At 57.0% G+C, this 26,321-nt stretch overlaps 1 protein-coding gene across 4 annotated transcripts in view; it reads right to left on the reverse strand.

Annotated features, from left to right (window-relative positions):
* The window catches only part of Myo5c (myosin VC), a 59,090-nt gene that overhangs the window by 12,439 nt on the left and 20,330 nt on the right, over positions 1 to 26,321 (reverse strand). For 2 of the 4 annotated variants that reach the window (XM_063248907.1, XM_063248888.1), the window contains exons 10-34: positions 25,407 to 25,672; positions 24,498 to 24,579; positions 23,113 to 23,253; positions 21,378 to 21,503; positions 19,100 to 19,183; positions 17,793 to 17,927; positions 17,547 to 17,644; positions 16,926 to 17,072; positions 16,499 to 16,610; positions 15,750 to 15,961; positions 14,030 to 14,195; positions 13,743 to 13,889; positions 12,635 to 12,799; positions 11,608 to 11,701; positions 10,840 to 10,903; positions 9,889 to 10,069; positions 8,875 to 8,968; positions 8,545 to 8,608; positions 8,382 to 8,462; positions 7,300 to 7,480; positions 6,145 to 6,238; positions 5,915 to 5,981; positions 5,685 to 5,814; positions 4,723 to 4,810; positions 794 to 892 (exon numbers count right to left, since the gene is read on the reverse strand). In XM_063248907.1, coding sequence (XP_063104977.1) covers positions 794 to 892; positions 4,723 to 4,810; positions 5,685 to 5,814; positions 5,915 to 5,981; positions 6,145 to 6,238; positions 7,300 to 7,480; positions 8,382 to 8,462; positions 8,545 to 8,608; positions 8,875 to 8,968; positions 9,889 to 10,069; positions 10,840 to 10,903; positions 11,608 to 11,701; positions 12,635 to 12,799; positions 13,743 to 13,889; positions 14,030 to 14,195; positions 15,750 to 15,961; positions 16,499 to 16,610; positions 16,926 to 17,072; positions 17,547 to 17,644; positions 17,793 to 17,927; positions 19,100 to 19,183; positions 21,378 to 21,503; positions 23,113 to 23,253; positions 24,498 to 24,579; positions 25,407 to 25,672 — 3,118 coding nt within the window. The remainder of the gene's footprint in view (positions 1 to 793; positions 893 to 4,722; positions 4,811 to 5,684; positions 5,815 to 5,914; positions 5,982 to 6,144; positions 6,239 to 7,299; positions 7,481 to 8,381; positions 8,463 to 8,544; positions 8,609 to 8,874; positions 8,969 to 9,888; positions 10,070 to 10,839; positions 10,904 to 11,607; positions 11,702 to 12,634; positions 12,800 to 13,742; positions 13,890 to 14,029; positions 14,196 to 15,749; positions 15,962 to 16,498; positions 16,611 to 16,925; positions 17,073 to 17,546; positions 17,645 to 17,792; positions 17,928 to 19,099; positions 19,184 to 21,377; positions 21,504 to 23,112; positions 23,254 to 24,497; positions 24,580 to 25,406; positions 25,673 to 26,321) is intronic. The other 2 variants (XM_013154684.2, XM_003471784.4) reach the window with 2 other exon arrangements.

Here is a 26,321-nt window from a genome sequence, read left to right on the forward strand (position 1 = left end):
TGCAGAGCACTTTCTCTGATCCGATGAGGGTGAGATGGGGCAGCCTCACCACCCCAGGAAACTGCCCTGTGCAGGTGGCCAGGCTGCAGGAAGGCCACGCGGGCTGGGGCGGGGACAGAGGGGACATGGAGCAGATGGGTCGCGTAAGAAGGACTCAAAGAGGCCAGCGAGGCCCTCCACACTGCGCTAAGATGGGAACAAGACATGGGGGCCCTGCTGCTGGCACCAGGGAGACAGTGAAGTGGGGGGCCTTGGGGGGGGGTCGGTCCTCAGGGAACATGGCAAGGTCACACCCCACCTTTCTACCTAAAGCTCTGAGCCTAGACAACACGGCAGAAGGCAGGGTACGGGGAGCGGAGTAAGGTCAGTTCCAGACCCTCACCCTGAGCATGTGCCATGGGGACCCCTACCACAGTGCCTGCAAGGGGACACCCCAAGGTCAAGGAGGCACAGAGCCACCGCCACGCCCCTTGCAGAGAGGAGCTCCTGACCCTAGGGGCAGGCTCAGGAAAGAGCGGGGTGGGGGTCTCAGCTGAGGACCATCTCGGATGCCCCACCACTCGGGATGCTTAACAATATCAGAGAGGACATAACTAGGGGCTGCCTGGGGCTTGGAGTGGGCAGAAGTGGAGGATCTGCTCTGCGCCCCAGGCATAGCCCCTCGGCTCCTTTCAAGGTCCAAGGGGCGTCTGGTTCATACTGCTGGGGGGGGGGAACCCTGGCTGGGGGGAGCAGGGCCTCCCCCGTGGGGCACTGGGGCCCTGACTCCACAGACATCCAGCCGGGTGCCTACCAAGGATGAGGTTCTGGAGGAGCCTGGCCTCATCTTCCCTCCGGTACTGCAGCATGCCCAGGTACTCCGTGGGTCCCGATGATGGGTGTGCGTCCTGGGCTGCAGACAGAAGCCAAAGTCAGCCACACCCCAACACCAGTGCCCAGGCTTCCTGAGCACTCAGCCTGGCTCCTGCAGGCTCTGGCTTGGTGACAGCCACTGCCATGAAGGCTGGCTGGGTGGAAGGGTCTCCAGTGCCTGGCAGGTCCAGCACAGCACAGTGGGACCAGACAGATGCCAACCCGACACCAGGATGGGGCTGCTGTGTGCAGGAAGGGAGACGCAGGACTTGGGGTGTGCAGAGAAACCAGCCCAGTCCTGACCATGGCTGGACTCACTTCCTGGGCCTGCGTGAGGCGTCATCACCAGCGTAGCAGCTTGAAACAGCACATTTTTTCTCTTTTGTGCTCAAGACTGAACTGGGGACCTCCCAAATGCCAAGCACGTGCTCTGCCGCTGAGAAGCACCCCAGAAGAACCAACATAGCTTTCAGTCCTACGGCGCTGGAGTTCAGAGGTCAGAAAGTTGCTGGAGGCCAGAAGTCAGAAACTGAGCCCCTCAGCTCACTGGTATTGCTAAGTGTCAACTGTTCTAGGTCACTAAGTTTCAGAGCAGTTTGCTATACAATCACGGATAACAGACCCAGGCAGGGAGGCTGTGAGCTCTGATTCAGACAAATTGAGCTGGAGGTGATGATAGAAAAGCGAAGAAAGAAGTGTAAAGACAAACAGTGTCTGCAATCTGGAAGACAGGTGGATCTTCTGCCTGTGTGTGGACAGGGGGACAGCGAAGGCTGGATGGACAGGCCTGGCCCTGCTCCCCTGGGGCAGAGCACTCGCATCACTTAGAGCGAGGGCGAAAGAGCTCAGTTTGGTTGGACATGGAGGCTTGAGGTAAGAGGCGAAGGCATAAGAACAGAGGAGCCCTGCAAAGAAAAGACCAGGACAGCGACAGACAGTCCAGACACAGCTGAGCAAGGCCAGCTGGGAGGGGAGGAGAAAGGACATAGAGCAAAGGACAGAAGGCAGGGAGAGCACAGAAGCTGGGCAAAGCTCAGGGACCCAGGGGCCCGGGGCACCCGCAGGGCTCGCCTGGTGCTTGGGCCTCTGCCTTCTCCCAAGAAAGTGTGGGAGGTCACTGGGCCCAAATCTGTGGGGCGGAGAGGGGCATCTTGGGCAGTGAATCTGGGGAGTTTTCACAGCTGCACTTTTAGAAAAGGAGCTCACCGGCGGGACCCAGTGCAAACAGTCCTGCAAGGGAGGTTTACAGCTGTGCACACCACATGGGAAAGGCACAGGGAGCCCGCATAAGTGACCCGATGGTGTTTTTCGAGGGGCCTGGAAAAACAAGAAATCCAAATCCAAAGCTAGGACAAGGAGGAAAATTATAAAGATCGGGACAGAAATCAATGCAATTGAGATTTTTTAAAACTACAGAGTCAACGAATCAAACAGCTGCTTCTTGAGAAGAATAAACCGAAGAGACAAACGCTTAGCCAGCCTTACCCAAAAACGTAAGAAAAGACCAATCAGTGAACTTAGAAATTAAAAAGGCAAAATCAAAAAAGACACCACTGAAATTCAGATTATTAGTAACTACTTGAAAACCTGTACACCAATAAATTGGAGGATCCAGAAGAAATGGAGAGATTCCTAAATACATGAGAATTACCAAAACAGAAGTAAGAAAATATAAAAATCTTGAATAGGCCAATAACAGGTAGTGAAATTGAAGCAATAATTTTGTTTTGGAATTCTATATTATCATTTTTATCCTTTTTTCATTTTAAGATTTAAAAAAATTGAAACAATAATAAAAAAAACCTACCAAGTAAGAAAAGCCTAGGACCCAATGAATTCACCAGTGAATTCTACAGAGACTTCAGGAAAGATCTAACAGCCACATGCCTCAAACTCTTCAATGACACTGAAAGGGAAGCAGTACCCCCAATGTCATTCCTGGAACAAGCGTTCACCTGATTCCAAAACCAGACAAACAGCCAAGCACAAAAGAGAACTACGGACCGATCTCTTATATGAACATAGAAGAAAAGTTCTCAGGAAAATACTGGCAAACAGAGCACAACAAGTCATCATCAGAAAGTCGTCACACATCAGACCAAGTAGGCGCCATCTCAGGGTGGTTTGATGTATGCATTTAAATCAATAGATGTCATTCACCACAGAAACAGAAACAAGGATGAGAATCACATCAGCATCTCAGCAGGTGCAGAGAAAGCCTTTGGCAAAGTCCAAAGTCTATTCATGAAAAAACCTAGAAGAAAACAGATATAAAAGGGCTTTATCTCAATCTGATAGAGCCATCTATGACAAACCTTATGCCTACATTATATTAAAAGGTGAGAGATTTCTCTCTAAAATCAGGAGTAGACACTCTCACCACTCCTGTTTGACATAGCACTCAAAGCATTAGCCAGATCAGTCAGGAAAAGGAAAGAAATAAAAGGGGTAGGATAGGAAAGGGGTAAGTTAGACCATCACCATCTGCAGATGGTCTGATTCTCTATAAAGAAGGGCCAAAATGCCACCAAAACTGGTACAGTTAACCAGCTCAGTAGTGTAGGAGGATTCAAAATGAATACACAAAACCAGTAGTGTTCCTGTACCTCAACAATGAACTTACTGAGAAGGAAGTGGGAACCCAATACCATTTCCAATAGCGATAAAAATTAAACACAGGAATTAACCTAACCAAGAGAGTGAAAGATCTCCACCATGACAACTACAGTACCCTGAAAAGGGAAATCAAGGAGAATATCAGGAAGTGGGGAGATACATAAAGGACTCAAAAACTAGAACCCCAAATAAAAGACCCAATCAAAAATGGGAAATTGAATAAATAGACCTTTCTCAGACGAAGCACAAATGGCCAGCAAATGCCTGAAAAACATTCACTGTCTCTGGCCACTAGAGAAACGCAAATTAAAACAACACAGGATTTCTATCCCCAAGGAATCAAACACTAACAAGTGCTGGTGAGATTGGAGGGAAGGGTCAACTTTTTTACATTGCTGGTGGGAATGTAAACCCGTACAACCACTATGGAAGTCAGTACGGAGCATCTTCAGAAAACTAACCCTGTAAACTCCATTTGACCCTGATATTCCCCTTCCCGACTTCTTTTTGTAAGAGCTACAAACATCACTTTACAGGGATACAGGCACACCCGGGTTTACAGAAACACAGTCCACGATGATTACTAACTCTACCAAATGGCCTGTAGGTCCATCAAGAGACGGAAGCATCAGGCAATGTATTCACACAGTGGAGATTTACTCTGCCCTGAGGATAACGTGAGTCACCTGTAGGTAAATGGATGCTCCGAGGCTGTTAACATCAAGTGACATAAACCAGATAATAAACTAAACTAAACTAAACTAACTGCAAGCAAAGGGCCTGGAGTGCGATTCCCAGATGCATGGCTTAAATATCACATGGTTTCCCTAGATGAGGGCCTCAAAATTCATACCAAGAGCGAAGCAAAGGATAAATGATAGAAATGCAGACAGATTACTTTGCGAAAGGGGAGGGGTCCAAAGGTGGAGGCAGAGAGGAGGGGAAGGAAAGGGGATGAAGAAGGGATTTGTGATGCGTTATGTGATCATCACATACCCCAGACCTGTACGATAAAATTAAAAAGTAAAAGCCTTTAAAAAGGGGGTACTCACAAAGGAAAAGTGACCTCGAGGGCACCCCTGTAGCGGCAGAGCCTCCAGGCTGATCTACCCCAGGGCAGTGCACTCTCCTGCCTCAGTCGGGCGCTCTCTCCTGCCATCCATGCCTGAGCTTGGGAACTGTCCCCTGCGGTCCCCGGGCTTTGGATTCGGCCAAAAGCCGGAAAGGCTCAGACAGTGAACCTCACTTTCCCACCTTTTTCAATGGTCTTGGTTAAGGTCTTCACTTGGTCCTGCAGCTTTTTAATCACTCTGTCCTTCATGTCCAGCTCTTCCTCGAGACCCTTCGGACAGTAGAACAGGACGTCAGCGCAGAACTGCCCTCGCCTGCTCTTTGCGGATGGCTGTATGCAGCCCTGCTCCACTCTGCACTCACACTGGCCCGTCTCAGGGGTTTCTGTAGAGCCAGGGCTGTGCCACTGCCACCATTGCACCCCTAGAATCCTCAGCCGACACCTGCAGCTGTCACTGTGGCCCCCCAACTCCTTCACCCCTGTAGTCACGGACTCACTCCTGTGCTAGACATTTCCCCCCCACGGCACTGCACGAGGCGTGGCCCTTAGGCCTCTTGACCATGGTGTGAGGCTCTGAGTGCCCCTCTGAGCACCTCAGTGACACAGGAGCACTGCCACAGGCACTGCTTCCCAGTGATGTCTGTCATGAGGAATTTAGAACCACGAGCATGGGGAGATGGGCTCCCAGGCAGGCAGGAGCCAGAGACTTGCTCAGAGACCAAGTCCTGGATTTGCTCTCCTTGGCCTCACCAAGCTGGATTTGGCCTAAGACCAAGCAGAGTTCTAGACTCCTGGAAACAGTTCCTGTAAAGGGCATGGATGCAGTGTTTCAGTTCTTCCTGAATTCTGAGAGAGTTTTTTTGAAAGAGTCTCACTATGATGTATTCCACCTTGAGCTCACTAGGTAGTCCAGGCTGACCGCAGATTTGTGGAGATTCTCCTGCCTCAGCTTCCCAAGAGCTGGGATTGAGGGCACCCACCACCATGCCTGCTTGGTTCACAGGTCTTTTGAAACAAGGAAAAGGCCGTGTTGTTGGAAGGACTTTAGTTCTACAGCTGCAGTTGTGCGCTCCGGGAGGCGTGTCCCCCTACGGGCAAGGCTAGCACTCCGGTATCTGCCCAGCACACGGTCACAAATTCTCACCCTGTTTTCCAAAAGAAGCCCGGACGCTTCCCCTCTAGCCTCTGAAGGCTGCCTCAGCTCCCCAGCCCCCTGCCGCCCTCTCAGCTGCTCCTCCACCGCGGTGTCTCTTTCACTCTGGGAGTCCAGGGCCCTGGGGAAGGTGGCAGGAACATCTCCATCAGTGTGACCGTCACACAAGCACTGCCATCCTGAAGGCAGGGGGCCCCGGGGGGCCACAGGGCCACACTTACCTTCTCGGGGCCCCTTCTTCCTCCTCCTCCTCACGGCTGAGCAGGTCCCACAGCTCTTCTGTCTTCCCTGCGGGGAGAGGCGGGTGTCACTGCCCCCACAGCTGCCCCACGCCTACCCTCCGGGCTCCAGTCCCACCTGCCTGTCCCCTCCAGGCCCAGACAGCAGCCCAGGCTCTGAGGGCAGTGGCTCTGTCCTACGTGGTGTCCGAGGGATGGAGCCGGTTCCGCACCTTTCATCTTCTCCGTTTGCTCCTGGAGGCGGAGTTCGAGCTCTTGCTTCTGTTTCTCCAGCTCTGAAATCTGCTGTTTAAAGTCTGGAATCATCTTTAGAGAGGAGTGACCATGTTAGAATGTTAAATTCTTCCCTCCGAGCCCACCCACAGGATGCAGAGCCGAGGCTCAGGAGCCGCGAGTGTCCGCCTGCCTTCTTCTCTCCTTTGCTTTGCCTTGCTAACCCTGAGATCTATGCAGCAGTCTGGAGAATTCCCAGCATGCTCCTCAGGAGCAGCACCCACAGCCACTTGGGGAGAGAGAGGCTCGCCCTGAGCCCTGTGCCCTGCACCCAGAGATGCAGGTCCTCCTCCAAGTACGGGAAGGGCCACCTCAGGCCGTCCCTGGTTGCCTCTGCTCCCGGCCAGGTTAGGAATGGCCCTCCATGTTCCACCGACTGCCTCCCTCTCAGATCTGGTGTTTCCTCACTGCCCATCACCTGCACCCATTCAGGTAAAATCCACTGCCTGCTGCCCGGGAGAGCCTCACATCCTCACAGGAGGCCCAGAGCACAGCGGAACAGGTCTGAACGCCTTCTCTTTCAGAGCCACGCTGAGCCTTTGGGTTTGGCAAGCGGACAAGCTAGAGATTCCCCTGTTAACGGGTGATACACTGGATCAACTTGAAAAGCTTAGAAGTTTAACTGAGGACCCAGCAGGGAGCCAAGGTCCTCATTTGTAAATATCCCCAGCCTGTGCAGAGGAGGGCACAGAGATTTTGTGAGTGCACTGCCTGCCCTCGAGGTTAGCTTGTGTACGATATAAAGAAAAGAGACTGGCTCTCTCCCTTTAGCTCTTGCTGCATTTTCTGTCTTCTACCATCTTGAAGCGTTGCCCCAGTACCAGGCCACCTTGCCTGCGAGCCAGCTGATGATGGACTGAAGCCTCCACAAACTGTGAGCTAAATAAACCTCTCCGTCCTTCATTTTGAGTGTCAGGTGTTTTGTCCCAGCAACAAGAGAAAAGTAACCATGACAGACACCCTATCTCACAGGTAAAAGGACGAAGGGCTGGGGGTGAAAGAAAGAAAACAGTGATTTAAATTCCGTCTTTTGCCTGCAAGGAACCGAGCTGACTCCACCGGGGCCCCTGCTGGTTCGCCGGCCAGCCCCGTACCATGTTCTCCAAGGTCAGCCGGGCCACCTCGAGCCGGACGTTCTCATGCACATCGCTCTCCTCTCGGAACAGCTTCTGCAGGCGGCCGATCTCCTGGCTGAGGTGCTCCACTTTGAAGTTCAGAGCCTCGATCTCCTTCTCATAGCTGTCCTTCTGGGACTGGAAGTGGCTTTCCAGGACCCTGTGTGGGCAGGCTGAAAAGTAAGCCTCGAGGTCCCCGTTTCACAGCGTGCAGAGGAGCCAGAGTGGGACCAGAGCAGGTACGGGACGCCTGCAGCTGGTGACAGGTGCTGTGTGGTGCTAATCAGCACCGAGTAATAAAAACTTCCTACAGCCCCCTCAGCTGGTTGCTTCCCGCCTAAGCGTTTGAGATTCTGTGGGCCCAGTGTGACAGGAGACGTGTGGTATTGTAGCCACTCGTCCAAGCCCCCAGGAGTACAGCCCCGAGAGCCAATCCTGCCATGACCGTGGTCGCTGGGTGGCAGGGACAGGTCAGTGTCCAGCCCTGGGGTAGGCCAGGCACATGCAGGGGGCGAGGGACAGGTGGGAACTCTACGTGCGCCACTCAGGTTGGTCTTGCTAGGAACCGAAAACTACTGTAAACAATAAAGTTTGTTAACTTAAATGCTGCAAAGTCCTTAAATGTACCCAGCTGCCCATGCAGACATGGCCAGCTTATTTGATGGGATTGGCTTCTAGGCTGCTGGTTAGGAACAGCTGGTATGACTAGGCAGCTCTTCCTGTACAGGAAGCGCTCCTGCTGGGCATGCTGGACCGGCACTGAGGCTGAGGCAGGAGGGCACACGCTCAGGCCCAACCTGGGAACTTAGTGACCCAAGACTACCCGTCTCAAAACGTGTTTAAAGGGTGTGGCTCAGCTTCGCATGGAGGCTGTGAGTTCAAGCACCAACCAGGAAAGAAAAAAAAGTGTAAGTATTTAACTTCCATAAAAACACCATCTGTGATCATTAGCTCTTCCCACTGTGAGTTTTACTCTGTGCGTCAAATGTCCATCAGTGAGCCAGTCACTTTCCCAAGTCTGTTATCTGAAAACCAGAACCATCCCAGGGGCGCTTTCTTACCTCGTGGCCTTCTTGAGCCCTTCGTATGCAAACCAGAGCTCCCCGTCCTCGTTCAGGCGCCCCAGGTCCTCTGCAGACAGCCTGGAAGACAAGCAGTGAAGAGGGACTCGTCTCTCTGCTGCTTCAACGAGCTTTCAGCGTCTGTGAACACAACAGCGATCACCTGCTCCTCACGTCTTCAATGTCGTAGCTCTCGAGAAGCTGCCTGGTGACCTTGGACATCTTCTCTGGAAGGAGAAGCAGGGCTTTCGGGTTCCATTTGTGTGTCTCCTCTTCCCTCGACCTCTCCAGGGCCCCGGGTTCTGTTTTCCTGGTCTCCAGCCGGGAATGTGGCAGCTGCCCCAGTGCCTTGCCATTCTCCGAGCTCCACCACCTGGCTGTCAAACCCCAGGGCAACCAACCCGACTCTCCCAGCCAAGGACAGAGCTCCTCTGCAGCCCAGTGACACCGCCATGCCCGTCAGTCCCCAGGCGGAGCCACCCTGCACTGTCACCTCTCATCTCCCGTTTCTGCGACTGCACCAGCTTTTCCACGTCGATCTTCTGCATCTGCAGCAGCTCGATCTCCTTCTCGAACTCAGAGATGGTCTGTCGGGCCCCAGGTGGGAGGAGAGCAGCGGTCATGTTTGGCACTGGACATGGGGACAGTGTCCCTGTGGGAGTCCCAGGCACTGTGCCTTTCCGCACTGCTGAGTCAAGGTCAAGTGGCATGTTCAGGGCCACATGCTAAGCTTCTGGGGGACTAGACTGGCCTGTCCAAAAGTCCTGTTCCTCTTGGTGACATTTCAGCAAGAGTCCCGAATGCTACTTGTATTTGCTTGTTGTAGACCTATCATTGCATACATAACCTGATTAACAACTGGTTATTTCTTTGAAAAATAGATGCCTTTGTGTCACATTAGAGTTTGAGCCTGAGATGTGGCCACTCAAGTGCAGCGAGTGACACCTACTGGTGCATCATGCCAATGGCCGCTCACAACCTGGCAGCTTTAGGACAGAACAGGGATATGGCACCAGATTCCCAGACACCTGGCCCTCCCACGTTGGACTTCCCACGGCTGGACCTCCCATGGCTGGACCTCCCACACCCAGTCCTCCCATAGCTGACCCTCCCATGGCTGGACCTCCCACTGCTGACCCTCCCACAGCTGACCCTCCAGCTCCCCAGATGGAGGCAGCGCAGGAACCTGTGCTGATCGAAACTTCCTGGTCCGATCCCCTGCTTTTAACCAACAGGGCCCAGACCAGCAGCTCTGCTGGAGAATTCAGAGGACACCCAGGGCAGATCCTTCGAGGCACATATTTAGCACTAGGTAAAGGTGACCCCACAAGAGTTGGGGAGCCGAAGCAGCACACAGAACAAGATAGCTGCTGAACCCAAGAAGTTGGGGCCCCCACGTGGACACCCAGAAAGATTCAGGCTCCTGCTGGCCTCAGCCTTTCCACAGATGTCCCCAGTCTGTCCTGTAGGACCACACCACTGTCCCCTGGGGGCCACCGAGCCGTACCTTTGCCTGCTGGCTTAGCCGAGCCACCTCCCCCTTCAGGCCTTCCCGGGCCACGCGCTCCTCCTCCAGCTCCCGCTGCAGCTGCGCCTTCTCTCGCTGCAGAGCTAGGGTCTCTTCTCTCAGAGACTGCAGCTGCTTCTCGTAGTCCTGCGCCTTCAGCTCAAAGCTTTTCTCAAGAAGGCTGGGCAGCAAGGGAGAAAAGAATTAGCCTAGGATCAACTCTGGAGCCTTTGAATTAGAGCAGCGTACCCTTGGAAGTAAAAAGGGGAGACCCCTGTGCCTTGGGGGAGGCTGGTCAGGAACTACTGTGACAGTGCCCACTTTCAAGGGTAGAGGTGACTTCTGCCTCTCAGCCCAGGAGAGGCGGCTCTGTGGGGGACCAGGAGGCCCTGGGAGGTGCTATGTCCCAGGGGTCCCGTGTCTCAGCCCCGCCCAGCTTCAGGAGCACTGCAGTGCTCCATTTGATCCTGGACAAATTAATACAAGTCGAGCATCCCTTGAAAATCCAACCTCGGAAATGCTCTGAAATCCAAAACTTTCAGATCACTGATGTTGAGCTGCTCAGAAGGCTTCTGATTGGGAGCATTTTTGGGTTTTGGATTTTGGGTTAGTGTTGCTCAACTGGTCAGGTCGAAGCATGGATTTCAAAATTTAAAAAACAATTTCCGGACTCTGACAGGCGTCCAGCTCCAAGCATTTTAGGTAAGACACCCAACTCTGAGCCTCGGGCAGGCTCAGCCTGGCACTTCAGGAAGCGCACCGGGCTGGAGCAGGCCTAGGTGTGAAGTCCACTGAAAGGTACGCAAGGGGACAGAGTTGAGGCCTGCCCCTCCCTGACCGCAGGTGCTGCCCGGCCTCCCGCACAGCCCCCTGCAAGCCAAGAAGAGAAGCAGCAGACAGAGAGGGCAAGAGAGCAAGAGCGGTGCCGTGCAGGCAAACGAAGCCACGTACGCCCGCTGCCGTTCCTCTTTCTGCACGTCGTCCAGGAGCTGCTTGGTGAGCTTGTCCATTTGTTCTGTGCAAAGAGAAATACGAACACTTCTTTGCCATGCGGCTGCCAGAGCAGTGCCTGAGGGCTGTCAGGTCGGGGAGGTGCGGCGGACAGAACCATCCATGGTATTTACAGCTGCTTGGGCTTCAGACCAGAGCAACGCTTCCCACACCCTGGAGACGCAGAGGGGGCTTCAGGGCAACACACCGGCCACCTGGGATCTGGGAACAACCTGTGTCCTTAGGGTGCAGCCACTGTCTGAGTCTTGTCTGTATATTGAAAGCTTTAGGACAATAAACACTCCCAGGAACTGAATGGGAGATCAGGAACAGGCACAGGAGCCACCTTGTGTGCCGCAGGATTCCGAGCAGCAGCCCTGGCTTCTGCCCCACATCCCGGAAGCCAGGAGCTCTGAGACAACAAAACTCTCTCCACACCTTGCCTGGCACCCCCAGGCGGACGGGTGGCAAAAGCACCACCACTGAGAGCCACTCACCCACGGTAATCGGGAGGACAGCTGGGTCTCAAACAGAGCCTGCAGTGTGTAGCCGGCTCTTCAGTGAGGGGCGCCTCCCTGAGCAGAAACGCTCGCTTCCCTGCCCCAGAGCTCACTGCCCATCATGGTGACACCAGCGCTGCGTGCACCCTCAGCCCCGTGCCCCCCACCCTGGGAGCCCCCTCCACCGTACGCCCCCGGCCTCCCAGTGCAGAGCCGCCCCGGTCTTCACCTTCCAGCTCCTGCGTCTTCTCCTGAAGCCGCAGCTGTACTTGCGCTTTCTGGATTTCCAGCTCTGAATTGTGCTTCTGCAGGGCTGCCAGTTTCTAGCAAGGGGAAGGAAAAAACAGAACGACTTCCTCTGCAAACCTTGCTGCAAGTCTGTTGGGCTTCTGGTGAGGAGCTGTAAGCTCCCGAGTTAGGTCATTTTCCCTCCGGTCCATGTATTGGGCCTCGAGGTGACTTCAAAGCAGACACTTGTCCCCTGCCGGCCCCCGGAGAAGGAGCCAAGTTGCCGAGGAAGCTCCCTATTGTCCCCCGAGGTGGCCCCTCCGTCCTGACCGCAGGACCTCAGTGACTGGCACCTGGACATTGTCCTGCCTGGGTGGCGTGGATGCAGCAGGGCCTCTGCTGCTCTCTGCTGCTCATGAGCCTGCTGGGACCCCTGGCACTGGCGGCTGGGGACCAGCGGCAGGCGGATGCACTTGGCACCAGTAACCTGGGGACTCCCGCCTCCCAGCGGTGACCCTGAAGACCTGGAAGGGTCTGGAGAGGGAGATGACTGAGGCCATCTCTGGACGGCATGTGGCCTTCACTGGGGGCCTCTTATGGGCCCCTGACCCCCTGGTTTCATCTGACTGGTGTCCCCTCAGGGTAGCAATGCCCATTTGTCTGTGTTGTTCCCATTTCATACTCAAAGAAACCCAGACTCAGGGAGGGAACTGGCCCAGGCTGCCCTGCTGGGCAGCAGCTGGGCCTGGGTGCGAATCCAGGACCCTGGCCTTCTAGGTCTGTCGCTCTTCCCTACGCCAGTAGGTGAGACCCTCCTGCTGCCGTTTGTGGAAGGTGACTGAGTGGGGACAGAGGCTCAGAGCCACCCGACGAAGGACACAGCGAGGGTGACTTCCAGGATCACAGTCACTCTGCAAACCTCTCCCAGGAGACACAGCCGCCTTTCATCTCTGCACATGAGCCCTGCCTGAGTCCCCACACATGCTGCCCGCTCTGCCCAGGGGCATGTGTCCCACCAGTGCCAGCACCTGCTCCACAGCATCCCTGTATTTCCTCTCCTTCTCCTCGGTGCTGCGCCGCTGGGCTGCTGCCCGCTCCAGCTCCTGTTCCAGCTTTTGAACCTTGTCTGTGTCGCCAGCCCGCAGGGCAGCCAGGCTGGTCAGCTTCTCCACCAGCCCGTGGTTCTCCCTGTTCTGCAGGAGAGAGGGCCGGGGTCAGGGGTTCTCGAGAGGAAGACAGTGTTCACTGTCATGTCAGTCACCCCGTGGATGTGTGGCAGGGCTTCTCCATGGCGAGGGACACAGCACATCCCAGGTTGGTAGTGTGGGGTCCACCCAGTGCTGGCCCACGGCAATGCCAGTGCCATGGCTGCCCAGTGTTCCCTCTGGGCTACACACAGAGGCTGTATCCTGGGCCTTGGACACCTCGGCATGTGAGGCAGGAACTTGGTGACTGGGGCCACAAGGGGGCAGTCAGGGACAGAAAGGGACACCCAGTGTGTAGGATAGAGAAGGACAGCTGCCAGCCAGAGGGGCACAGGTGAGCCAGCTGCACCCACTCCTGGGTCTGTGCCCCAGGGCTTCAGGACAGAAAGTCGCCACCTGCAAATCTGGCCTGTGTACCATGCCACAGGCAGACCTGCCACGGGACAGGGTCACAGGCCCTCAGGCCTCATGTGTCCCCAGCCCCCACTTAGCTGCAGTGGGCCCAGGGGCCAGGTCGGATGGTGGGAGGCCCTCCAGCCCACATACTGCAAGGCATAGCCTCGCCAGGCAGCAGGTGGATTGTTTGTTCTCACTGGCGGGCACATCCCAAACTCCCACCGGCAAGCTGCAGCAAAGGAGGCAAATGGCATCTCTGAAAATTAGGGCATAGCTTCACGGGGCACAGGTCCTGGCAAGTGGTAGTTGGCTGAAGTTCAGCGCCACTTCTCCTCCTTGTGCAGTGAGCAACATATACAACCATACAGGGAACCCCTTTGCAGAGTGCTTGTATTTTCTAGCTCAGTCGGCCTGTGTAAGGTGTTTGTAGCTCCCAACCCAGGCATGAATCTGCAAAGCAGAGCTGAGGATCTGGTCCAGAGCGCAACAGACCCGTTAGAAGATGGGATGTGCATGACACGCCAGGGCTTCCCACCTGGTCCTCCAGCTTCTTCTGCAGACGCTGGACCCTGTGGGCCAGCTGCACGTTGAGCACGAGGCGTCGGATACTCTGGAACCTGCGCCTGGCCAGCCAGGCCCGCGCGTGTTTCTGCAGGATCACTGCCTTGTGCTCCTCCAGCATCTACGCAGCGATGCACATGGACCTCAGTGCTGGGTGGCGCAGGCACCAGGCAGGGATTCCTGTTGCCAGCTGAGCACCCAGCAGGCCCTGGGTGCCAACCGCCTGCTCTGACCCCCAGCCCTGGCCAACCCCGGCCCTACCTTCCGGTACTTCCTTCTGGCCAGGAGGCCTCGGGTGTGGGCCTGGAGGGTGATGGCGGCCACGCGGATCAGCTGGTACAGGCTGCGGACCAGGTACCCGCGGCAGTGGCGCTGGAGAACGATGGCCGCCCAGGTCTCCTTCAAGGCCCGCGCTGTGACTGCTTTCCTGGAGACCAGGGTGCAGGGTGACCCTGGGCCACACCCTGTGTCATCCCCAGTGCCCTCTCCCACCGTCTGGGGTGTCCTAGACAGCTCGAGGCCCAGGCTGATGTCACACGCGCTGCCTGTTTGGGACAACTGTCACCATCCACGTGCGTGCTGCCACAGACCATGTTGAGGAGGTTGTGCTCCAGACCTGCACCTACTCACCTCCCCCCCCCCCCATTCATTCATTCATTTGGGAGGCAGTGCAGGAAGTGGCCCTTGGGCAAGCTTAGGCTGGGGCCAGGGCTTCGGGTTCCGGGTTCTGTTATAGTCAAGTCCCCGGGACAGCAGTGCACAGGCTACACAGGCCCGCCCAGCTCTAGTAGGCTTAGATGGTGCCTGAGGCCTGGGTAAGGAAGCCCAGCCCCCAGGGTGGCGATGCTGCAGAGGCGGGGTCCAGCCCCAGGGATAGTACTTGGGTCACGGGGTCGTTGGGTGTGGGGGGCAGAGGTCTCTGAGAGGCTCCATCAGCAAGGCCTCACCTGCCGCTCTGCTGTCCAGAGCTCAGGAGCCCTCACCAGCAGCCAGACTGACGGGGCTACCTGATCTGGAACCTCAGCCTCCAAATCAGAGCAATCCCGTTTCAGTCACAGCATGCCCAGCTTGGCCTCTGGCACAGTGACAGAAAGTGGGCAAGGCAGCTGTGTCCACCTGGACACAGAGCACCAGAGCCAGGCCCCCGGCCTCACATGATCCCTGCCCGGCTCTCTGCAGAAAGTCTGTGGATCTCTAACCAAAGGGCAGAAAGGGCGGGCGAAGCTGCCTGCAGGACTCGTGTCACAGATGGATGGAAAGAGGGCGACAGTCACCACCTGGGCCTGCGTGACAGAGGGTAGACCGCGGCTCTGCCAGGAAGTGGACGTGGGAGCAAAGGGCAAGGTGGGTCACACAGCCCCAGCCTATCAAGGCTCTTGCCCCGCTGAGAGTGCCAGCCTCCTCGTGGTCTCCTACGGGTCCCCGAGGCCCACCTAAAGGCCAGGCCTACCCAGGGTGCTGCCAGGAGGTCTCTTGGGCCTGGGTGCCTTCACGGGACCTGGGCCTGGCTTGTCCTCTCCAGGTTTCCTGGCCTCTGCTGCGATGAGCTGGGCCCGAGGGACAGCACCAACCCATCACGGAGCTGACTCCAGAACCCTGGGCCGCACTGAGCTCTCGCTGCATGAGGCAGCCATGCTGCGACCTGTGGTAGTGATGGGAAGCTGCCTGCCTCAGCCTCCAGCTCAGGAAGAAGTCTGGCTGTCACCTTCTCTGTCTCTGGAGCACTTGACCATTGGGAAGGACCCCCAGACCGGCCAGCCCCAGGGCCTCAGTAGGGTGGTGACCTCGTGCTGGGCTGCTGTCTCCCAGCCTGGGGGACCCCCACTGCAGACAGACAGGCAGCGCACTCTGGGCATCTTCCCCCAGGCCCCCCGCCAGCCTTGGGTGTTCTCAGCCCCTCGGGGCGGGGCCCCGGGTCAGGGGCTCCAGCCCAACAGCACCTGAGGGGACCCTGTGCACACGCACGTCCTCCTGGGCACACCTCACGGTCAGCTGGCCCCGGCAGTAGCGCTGGATGATGACGGCCGCGTGCCGGGCGCGGAGGAACTTCTTCCTCTGCAGCCAGCCGCGCACGCGCTTCTGGATGACCACGCAGGCCTGCCTCAGCGTGTCCAGCCGCAGCTTCTCCAGGTAAGCCACCTGCCCCGCCCGGAAGAAGATCTTGGTCTTGCCGAGCTGGTACTGATTCGAGTCCTGGAAGGGCAGAGGAGGTCGGAGGTAAAGCATCAGAGACACCGCCCACTGGGGCAGGGAGAGGATGCTGAGGCCAGTGCTCCCCAGCCCTGGGACCTGGACACATGGCAGGAAAACCCTGACCAGGGTCCAGCATGTATCCTTCAGGCGTGGGTTAGATCCGCTCCCGGGGAGGAAGATGAGCAGTGAGGCGTCCAGCTGAGGGCGGGGCAGGGCACCCCTTTCTCTGACCCAGCCAGTATGCTGGCACAGGATGAAGAGCCGGAGATCTGACTCATGGTCTTGGTCCTGGATTCTCTGTGCCATACCCTCCTGGGTAACAGCATCCCCCATCTCTTGTCCCCCCTAATTCACAGCTTCAGCGACAACCTGACCCACCCTGGTCCTCCCCTCAGTGGCCTCCCTGGGGCTGTGGGCAGTCTGCCATCAGGTAAGCACAGAGCCCAGGGCCGCTTCCCGGCTGCTGTGACAGCTTGGGCCTGGCTCCAGGAGGCTGCATGGGGAGGCGGCTCGGGGACCCTGGGGGTCGGCGGGCACCTGGATGAGTCTGTGCAGCACTGCCACGCACACCCGCTTCTTGTCACCGGCCGCCAGCTCCTGCCGCGTCATGAGGACACCATAGCGACTATAGAACTCGATATATGTCCACCTGAACACCAAGGGGCTCAGTCACACACATACCCCCTGTGTCAGGGCTCCCTGACTTGATCGTGGTGTGGGAGTCACTGACCTGTGGCCTCTCCCGGACACCCCAAGGCCCCTGTACATGTGTCTGCCCCTCAAACTTTCCCCAATCAGCTTCCCCTCACCTTCCCAGCTCTCCAGCAAGGACATGGGGACCGTCACCAGGCATGGGGCGGGCCCTGAGGGTGGGGGTAGCGTCACCCCCAAGCAGCCCGTCTGTCACCCTCTCCGGCCTCCTGTGGGACCCTGGCACCCAGGGCAGTGAGGCCCAAGGCAGCACCTGGACGGGTAGCTCTGCGCGCTGATGCGGATGGTCTCCAGGACGCCACAGGCCCGCAGCTGCTGCACGATTCTCCTGGAGTCAAATCTGAGTGAAGCCAAATGGGGGGGGGTGCCAGGGACCACACCCCAGAGACTTGCTGTGGACCTGGGGATGCCAGTGGCAGCTCCTCAGCAAGCTAGAGCGGGCACATGGGCCTGCCACACCCAGGGGACTGTGCCCTGTGACACCCTCCAGAGAGCCGAGGGACAGTGACATGGAGGAACATGGCCTGTCATCCTGGCATTCTGGGAGGCTGAGGCCGGAGGACGGCATAGGAAGACAGTGTCATAGTTTGAGCCCTGGGGAGGGCGGCATCTTCTCCCCTCAGCCTTCTGTCCCAGACCCTCCCCAGTCCTTCTCATATCAAGCTGGAGGCTTGGCCTCCTGGCGGCCGGGCCATGGGATGCACTGCAATCTGGCCCTTCCTGGCTGGGGGGTATGTGTGTGTGTGTCAGTCTGGGCCACGCCCATGGAGCACCCTCAGCAAAGCCAGGAGCCGGCAGCAGCAGCCCCAGTGGGTACATCAAAGCCCAGGGGCACAGGAACAGCTCTCCCGGGCTTCCAGCACCAGGCACTCACTCGAAGGGCAACTTCTGGTCATTGGGCTTGATGCAGCGGACGTAGTGAGGTGTGGTGGCATTGAGGGTCTCCATGAGCAGGGCCAGCGAGCTTCGGAACTGGAGCCAGGAAGAGGTCAGGCTGGTGACGCGGGTGTCTGGACGGCTAGCCACAGCGGTGTCATCTGCTGGCTGCCGGTGGTGAGCAGCTGGCATCTGTGCCGCTGGCCTGGGGGTCTGCCACCCCCCAATACCTTGCTCCCTGTACCTTGCTCCCCACAGAGGTGCGCAGGTGCTTGCAGCTGGACTTGAGCACTTGCTTTGCGGGCTTGACAGTGATGGCCGAACCGAAAGGAGAGGAGGGAGCCGGGCCTTCTTGGAAAAAGAGGGCGCAGAGGTGGAACTGGAAGGCAGAGAGGGCTGCGATGTCTCAGACTGCTACAGCCTCTGCACGGGTGGGCGGGACCCTGAGCCCCAACCTCTGCCTCTGCACAGGAGGGCCAGCGTGGGGCTGCCTGCATCAGAGCGCTGCCCCATGTGCCCAGAACGCAGGGCTATGCGGTTCCCGTGTGCCCCGCTGTCTCTCACGGCCCAGCGAGCCCCTCCTCATCTCCACTTGGTCCTACTTCTGCTCGGCACCAGTTTTCTTTTCTTCTTTCCTTTTGATTTTCTGTTTTCCAGGAGGGGGGATCGAATCCAGGACCATGAGCTCCATCCCAGCTCCATGTTTGTTTTGAGACAGTGTCTTGCGAGGTGATCATCCTGCCTCAGCCTCCCCGAGTGCTGAGATTACGGCTGCTCGGCCATAAGCCCTGAGTACCTGTCGCCTCTGAGAGCGAGCCTCATAGTTCGTTCCTTAAACAAGCCCCTAAGTCCCTGGAGACAGCACCCTGCCAAGGGAAGGCTCTGACCCCCATGAGCAGTGCTGTGACCTTGGTCTTCTAGATTGGACTCAGCTCAGGGCTGAGTGAACGACCGATGAGTAAAATGGACCAATTCTGCACGCCCACCTCAGTGCAGTTCTGCGCCAGGGGTCGGGGCCGTGAGGCTAAACTGCAGCTGGCTGTCCCTGTGGGTACCAGCGAAGTGCCTGGCACACTCTGGAAACTCTCAACCCTGCATGCCAGCTGTCAGCTGGGACCTTTCAACAGCAGTGAAATAAACGTAACACCCCTGTCGTCACAGAAACAGGGGCCTGCGTGAGAATAACCCTGCTCCTGAGACCCACAGCTGCCTTAAAGAGGAGCAGGAAAGCTGCCAGCCACTTGGGACGACACCCCTGCACAGGCCCCCAGCAGCACTCCCGCCTGACAGGGCTTCCAGCTGACTGCCTCGGACACCGCACTGCCCAGCAGGAGGAAAGGACGTGGCTGCCCCTGCTGCATGCCAAGCTGGGGACGGAACCAACATGTAGGAGCACCTCTCACTGGTGAGCCATGGTGCACAGCTACCTGGTCTGCCATGGTGCACAGCTGCCTGCACACGCACACGGTCTCACACCACACACACATGTGCGGCCACGCCCTCATCTGTCCATCCCATGATAGCAGCCTCAGCGGCCCCCTCCCCACGCACCGTGCTCGCCTGCATGGTCTCCACCAGTGTCTCGTAGACGGTGTCTCTGTTCTTCTCCAGGAAGCCCTCGCACTGGTACTCCACCTGCGGGGGATGCGGTGTCCGGAGGCTGAGGTGCAGGTTCCACCTCCCCTTTCCCTCCTTTCTTGTGGTGCTGTAACTCAAGCTGCCCTCCCAGCCCCCCTCTAAGGAAAGATTAAGATGCAGGGTGCCAAGGTGACCTTGCAGACAGCTTGGCATCCGCTCAGCACAGCGACCCTGGGGTCTCCAATGCAAAGCCAGGAGCTCCTGGCTCCCATTTCCCCATCCCACTGCTGCCCGCTGCGGCCTGTGGCTCAGGGTCCCTCAGCGGAGGCCAGGCTAAGCACTGAAGGCAGGGAGGACAGAATGCCACCCAGCCCTGTCCAGGCCACCAGGGTACATGGGCATTGAGGCTCTGGCTCATGGGCTGGAAGCTCTCAGCGCCTGCACAGCACCCAGAGGCTGCCACTCATCCAAGGCCACACTCACCATGCAGCCAGGGTCTCTGTGTCAATGAACACAGGGTCTCCCTCTGTTGCCCAGACTGGCCTCAAGCTTGTGATCCTCCTGCCTCAGCCTCCTGAGTAGCAGACTACAAGTGCGTGTTGCATATTTTAATTTGTGATATGTAACTTTCACAGATTAAAAAAATAGATTGAGAACTAACCTAAGACTCAGGTGTAGCTCAGGGGTGGAGTACCTGCGTGGTATGAAGGCCCTGGTTTGAACTCTGAGAACAAGGATAATGCTGAAAACTGACTCTGAAGACACCACCAGACCTTTGGGTTTGGACTCTGGTGGGGAGGGTCTCAGGCAGTGTGAATGAGAGTTAGGGGTTTAATTCAGTGTGTCATGTGCACCCCATAGGATTTGTGATCCTCCTGCCTCAGCCTCCCGAGTAACTGAGTTACAGGTGTGCCTGGAGTGGGTATTCCAGTGTGTGACATGTATGTTTACATGTCACAAAGTATGAAGCATATTAAGAATGAATTTCAGGGCCAGTGATACAGCTCAGTGGCACGGCGCCTGCCTGACAAATGTGAGGTCCTGAGTCGATTCCCAGTATCAAAAAACAAAACAAACAAACAACAGGAATGAATTTCAGCCCAGGGAGAAGCTCAGTGACAGAGGACTTGCTTCACAGGCAGGATTCCAGGCTGCACCCAATTAACCGTACTTCCCCGCCCTGGGGGAGGGGAGGGACCTATTGGGCCACTGAAACTTCTGGGACCCATGAGGAGGACAGGCTGCTCCCAGGACCCCTGTACGGGGCCACAATACAAACGCCAGTAGGCGGTGACAAGCCAAGCATGTGCTCTTAGGGGAGCCTCCCTTCTTGTTTTCTGAGTTTCTATGATGTGATTTTCACAATGATTTTCCTTTCCTTTCCTTCATTTTCCTCTCCTCTCCTCTTCTCTCCCCTTTTCCCTCCCTTCTCCTCTCCTCTTCTTTTTTTCCCTTCCCATTTTCTTCAGACAGGGTCTCACTATCAGCCCAGGCTGGCCTCAGACTTGTGGCAATCCCTCTGCCTCAGCCTCCCAGGTGCTGAGATTATAGGTGGGGTTCTGGCAAATGTCTGATGCTCCACTGACACAGCTACCTGGGCCCACTCTCTTTAGGGAAGAAACAGGACATATGTAGGAGAAAGCAAAGATCCCCTAGAAAAGAGCCATTATCGTGAATTACCGTGTGGCTTTTGTGATAAAGCTACCCTGGTTTAATAAAGAAGGGAAATTGCAAAAAAAAAGTTCGAGTTTCAGCATCAGGAGCAACCATGCTGTCTGATTATGTGGTTGGGAAAATAAACTGAAGAGGATCGCAGATTTCAGTAAACTCCGGGTTCAGAAATGAAATCCTTAGTCGACAGCACATGAAAGCAGTGCAGCCCGGACTCACTGGTTACCGTTTAGAAAAAGGAAGAATTGCTAAACAAACGGGCACAGTGCTGCAGGCCTGCAACCGGACCCTAGGAGGCTGAGGCAGGAGGATGGCAAGGTCAAGCCCCGCCTGGGCACTGAAACGAGACCCTGTCTCAAAAAATAAAAAGCCCTGGGGATATAGCTCAGTGCTCTGGCCCCAAGTGCAGTCCCCAGTACCGCACACGCATGCACACCTGCCCATGCACACTCACACACATGCACGTGTACTTTATGAGGCTATGGGTGCTCAGAGGATCAGATCTGCCTGGAGGCTCGTGGCCTGGCTGTTCCTGCCCAGGTGACCTGGGCCAGGTGACAGCACATGGGACCTCACACACCTTGTCGGCGAAGTGCTGGATGAGGAAGGCTGTGTTTGACATCCGAGGCTTCTCAAACAGAGGGTTCTTGTTGACGAAATTATTGTACAACTTTTGAAGCCAGTTCTCATCAGTGCCGTGAGGCAGCTGCAAGAGAAAAGCAAACCGGAGAGCAGGTCGGCTCGGGGACGTGGCTGGCAAAGGGGAGAGCTGCACACTGACCCTGGCCTGGGAGCCGATCTTGAGAGGACCCTGGGTGTGGTGGTCAGGCCCCCACGGCAGTGAGCCATTTCCCCTGCCCTGGAGACTTTCTCCTGTTACTGACCAATGGCCCTTGGGGTACTGAGCGCCTACTGGGGGACACACTGCCTTTAGAAACGACACATTGTAAGAAATAGGAAATGGCCACACAGTGACTGTGGAGGCGTCCACGTCTGCACAATGGGTGGCATCTCCAGTTCTCCCCGAAGCCTGAAGTCCCAGAACACCAGCGGGGCTCCACAGGGAGCAGACTTCTCTTCTAGGGTGTGAGAGGCCACTCCTATGCACCCCTTGCCCCAGGGACCAGGTGGCTGTGTCTCACCGCGCAGCCACCTCCGTGGCAAAGCTTTCACCCTCGGCCTCAGCGCACTGCAGAGCCCGCCCTTCCCATCGGGGATTCTGAGTGCCCAGTAGACGCAGCCAGGCCTGGCGGGCTTACCCCACTGTGTCTGAATGACTCTGAGTGACATCCCGTGACACCAGACTCTGGGACACACATACATAGAGCAGGTGCACACATTTCTGGAAGCCAGGCCTGGTGGTGCACACCTGCCGTGCCAAGCACTCTAGGAGGCTGAGGGAGGATGGCAAGTTTGAGCCCAGCCTGGGCAACTCAGTGACTTAGCGAGACCCTGTCTCAAAATGGAAACTAAACAGTTCTGAGGATGTGGCTCAGTGCAGAGGCCCTGGGTTCAAATCCCAGTATCGAAACCAAAATGCAGCCCGCCACTGCCACCACAAAACCTCTTCTTCCAGGCCTCCCTGCTGTGTGGCTCAGCCGGTGACCATGCCAGAGTGCTGGCCCTTCCACCCATCATCTCTCCCCTCCCAGGCTCAAGCACTGAAAGGGCGACTCTGCAGTGTGAGAGGTCCCTGCCCCACAGCAGTGAATCCCGGGCGAAGCTGGGTACAGAGAGGAAAGCCAGGACACAGGCTTTACCCCTGAGTGCAGGCCCGCCTGTGCAGAAACTGCTCCCTTGCCAACACCCTCGAGCTCTGTCCCAAACAGCAATGTCTCCCTCTGTCCTGATGGTTCCCAGGACCTGGAAACCAGTGAGGTGATGACAGGTAGCCTGATGCCATCAGATGCTGGTCCCGGCCTGCTCCACACAGCCTGGACCTGGGATGATGTGTGTGCCCCTCTCCAAGGAGCAACCCTGGGCCCCTGCTCATGCTCCACAGCTGGGTCCAGAGTGGGGTCACACCAGGACTCTGCAGGGATAGTTCGAAAAGCCACACAGAAATACACTGATCTGGTACCACCTAGAAGGCTCGCTGTGTAGCTCAGGCTAGCTTTGAACTCACAGCAGTCCTCCTGCCTCAGCCTCCGAGTGCTGGGGTTACAGGTGTGTGCCACCATACCTGGCTATTCAAACCTTTATTTTCTCTCTTTTTTTGGTACCAGGGATTAAACTCAACACCTTGCGCTTGCATGGCATGTGCTTGTGCCACTGAGCTAAATCCCCAGCCCTCGGTATTTGCTCTTAGCAGTTACCAAGCATTCTTCATCCAGCAACTCCAAAATGCCCATCTTTGCTTCGATCAGGTCGATGACAGGCTGATTGTCGTAGAAGTCAATCAGCGTCCAGGGGATGTCCTCCTTCATGTACTCCTCCTGCTCCAGCTTGAAGACGTGCTGGGTTCCCGGGGAGCATGGACAGAAGGGCAGCGTCACACTGGCCCCAAGCAGCACAGTGCATGGGCTTTGCCGGTTCAGGCCGGAAGACGTGGGGCGCAGGCAAGCCCTCCCAAGGTCAAGGTTACGACCCCAATGCAAGTCTGCACGGGCCCCCATCCCAGGTTGGCCCAGCCGCACAGCCTGGGTCCCAGTGTGGCCCCAGGTCTCTTCCTGTTCCCCTCACGGCCACAGCTGCCCCAGGGCAGGGACCCAGCCTCTATGGGGAGGGGACAGCAGTCCCAGTTGTTGGCCATACAGCAGGTGTCCCTGGCTCAGGGAATTGGCTGGGGCATGAGGCCATCAGGAGGCCACCCTGGAGGACGGAGGCCAGGCCACACACAGCAGGCAGTGAGCCAGGAGGGCCACCAAGCAGGAGTCCAGGGCAGAGGACAGGCAGCGCACACCAGGCCCAAGGCCCGCACTGCAGTCCCCAGCTGCAGGGTCCACACTGCCGGCCACTCACATGCAGGAGTGGGAGGAAGGTGGGGAGGAGAAGGAAGGGAGCTGCTGCAGCTGCAGGCCTGGGGTATGATCCAGGCACAGAGGCCACTCGGGCTGGGGACACAGGGCCGGGAGGCTGCGCTGGCCGCTCCCAGAGCACAGCTGTGGTTACTCAGCGCTCCAGGAAGAGGCCTCTGCCCCAGGCTGGAGTCACACTGCACATCAGCAAAGGGAAGAAGAGACGCCCGCCTAGTGGACTTGGGCAAGGACCCCTCTCAACAGTGGGCGGGCTCCCCGACTTGCATTAAAGCCAGGCCCTGGAGGGGTGCAGGGAAGCGGACTTGGCCTGGAGCAGAGCCTGCTGGCTCATCCCCTCCGCCATGTGCCTGCCCCAGGCTCACAAGGAGAACTAAACTATGGATGCTGAGGCCGACAGAGGCCTGTAATCCCAGCACTGTGGGAGGCTGAGGCAGGAGGATCACAAATTCAAACCCAACTCAGGCAATTTAGTGGCTTAGTGAGACTATGTACCCCAAAAAGCTGGGGATGAAGCTCAGTGTGGAAGCAAAAAGAAAAGAGAGACAAAGGGCAAGAGGGAGAAAGGAAGAGAAAAGAGAAAGAGGAGACGGAGAAGGCAGGAGGGAAGGAGGGAAGGGAGAAAGAGGCTGGTGTGTGTGAGCTCCTCCCCACAGCCTCACACAGGCCCAGACCCCGTCCTGCTCCGGTTCAGGTTCTGCCCGAGAGGCGGGAAAGCCACCCACCAGGTTAAACTGTTGCTGCAGCTTTTCATTGGCGTAATTGATGCAGAATTGTTCGAAGCTGTTCACATCAAAGGTTTCAAAACTGAAACACAGATCAGCAAAATTAAAGTAGAAAAACCCCCTGCCGCATGGCATATGCATTCAGCTTCTGGCCGAGCTTCTGGGGTGCTGGCCAGGCTTCACGCAAGTCTTAAACACAGCCCGAGCTCCCGCATACCCTCCAGGGCCTGTGCTGTGAGTGCCCCTCAGAACCCTGCCCCTGGCGTCACACACTGGTCCCACCATCATGGCCACTTCTGTGCCACTCTAGAGTCCTCTTCCTTGAGGGTCTTATCTGCACTGTCCTGAACCCACTGGGAACTTTTGTCTTTCATGGCGATTGTGATTTGGGGAAGAGCCGGAGACACAGTGCCAGGTCCAGGGAGAAGGCAGGTGAGGAAAAGGACAAGTGGACAAGGCCACAGCATCCTGTTGTCCTGCTCTGCCTTTCAATGGGATGGGACGTGGCAGCAGTGTTCACTGCAGTTTTGAGGGTTTGTTTAGGCTTTTTTTGGTGCCAGGGATCAAACTCATGACCTTGCATTTGCCAGGCAGGTGCTTATGCCACTGAGCTGAATCTCTGGCCCCTCACTGCATTTTTTACCACACTGGGGAAAGAGGACTCCAGAGCTGTTTCAGGAAGGGGCGAGGACTCGGGGTGTGTTCAAGGCGAGGGGAAGGGTTTAGGGGGACCCACGGCAATGCGGCTTTTACCGTAATAAATATTTTATATCTGCGTTTCCTGTGTACCTTTCACCCCCCCACCCCTACCTCCTGCACCCATAAACAGAGAATGCTGGCTTCTGGCTTTGTAACCACGCAAAACACAATGCAGGCAGCAGGGGGCACCCATAGGCAGCTGGCTCTCACCCATAAATGTCCAGGACACCGATGAAGGAGTGCCGCCTGCCGGAGAAGCCCAGCGCCCCATTAATCTTGTCCACAATGAAGTCAAACAGGTGTGCATAGATCTTCTTGGCCAGCGCATCCCTGGCGTTGATGGCCTGCAGCCTGGTCATGGGTTTCACCACCGTCTCTGAGGTGGTGACAATTTTCCGGTGGCACAGCCACTGGGCCACCTGGCTGCGCTCCAGGCCCAGGAGCTCGCAGAACACCTTTAGGTGACAGTCGTCCTCCTTCGAAGCAAGCAGAGGCCCTGTCAGGGTCACCCCAGGCCTGTGCAAGGCGTGAGCAGGCCTTGGCGGTGGGTGGGTGGGTGACAGCTTCTGGCAGCAAAGCCCAGGCCTGGAGCTGTGGAGGCGGGGACCTGGCCACGTCAGCCAACACCCATCCCTGAGGGGCCCTGTTGCAATGGTGCTAGCCAACCCAGACCATGGCACTCCCTGCCGCCACCCCTGCCCTGTGGATGTGGGGGTGACTCGGCTTTCTCCCAGCCTGCAGCACAGTGCCAGCCCATGTTAGGCTGTACCTCAGGGGTCAGGGTGACCATGGTGTCCCAGCTCAGGGGGACCAGATAGAGCTGGGTGGGACTCACTCCCCGGGGGGTTCTCAGCCTACACAAGGTCCCGGAGGCTGTTGCTGTGGAAGGTGACTAGGTTACGGGGCACTGTGCTGCTCTGTGGGTCCACTGTGGGTGTGCTCAGGGCTGAACATGCTGCTCAGGGCCTGCGTGGAGTGGTCCCTGGCTCCTCCCTGCTCTCTCCGTCCTGGCCCCCACAAGGTAAGCAGCTGTCCTTCTCCAGGCCCTTTACTGTGCCGTTCTGCCTTGCAGCTGGCAACCCATGGACTGAACCCCTGGAAGCCATGAGTCAAATAAACCTCCCT

Source organism: Cavia porcellus, unplaced genomic scaffold, assembly GCF_034190915.1.
Source record: "Cavia porcellus strain 051 isolate PalLab524CR breed Dunkin Hartley unplaced genomic scaffold, mCavPor4.1 scaffold_1, whole genome shotgun sequence".
NCBI classification, from domain to species: domain Eukaryota; kingdom Metazoa; phylum Chordata; class Mammalia; order Rodentia; family Caviidae; genus Cavia; species Cavia porcellus.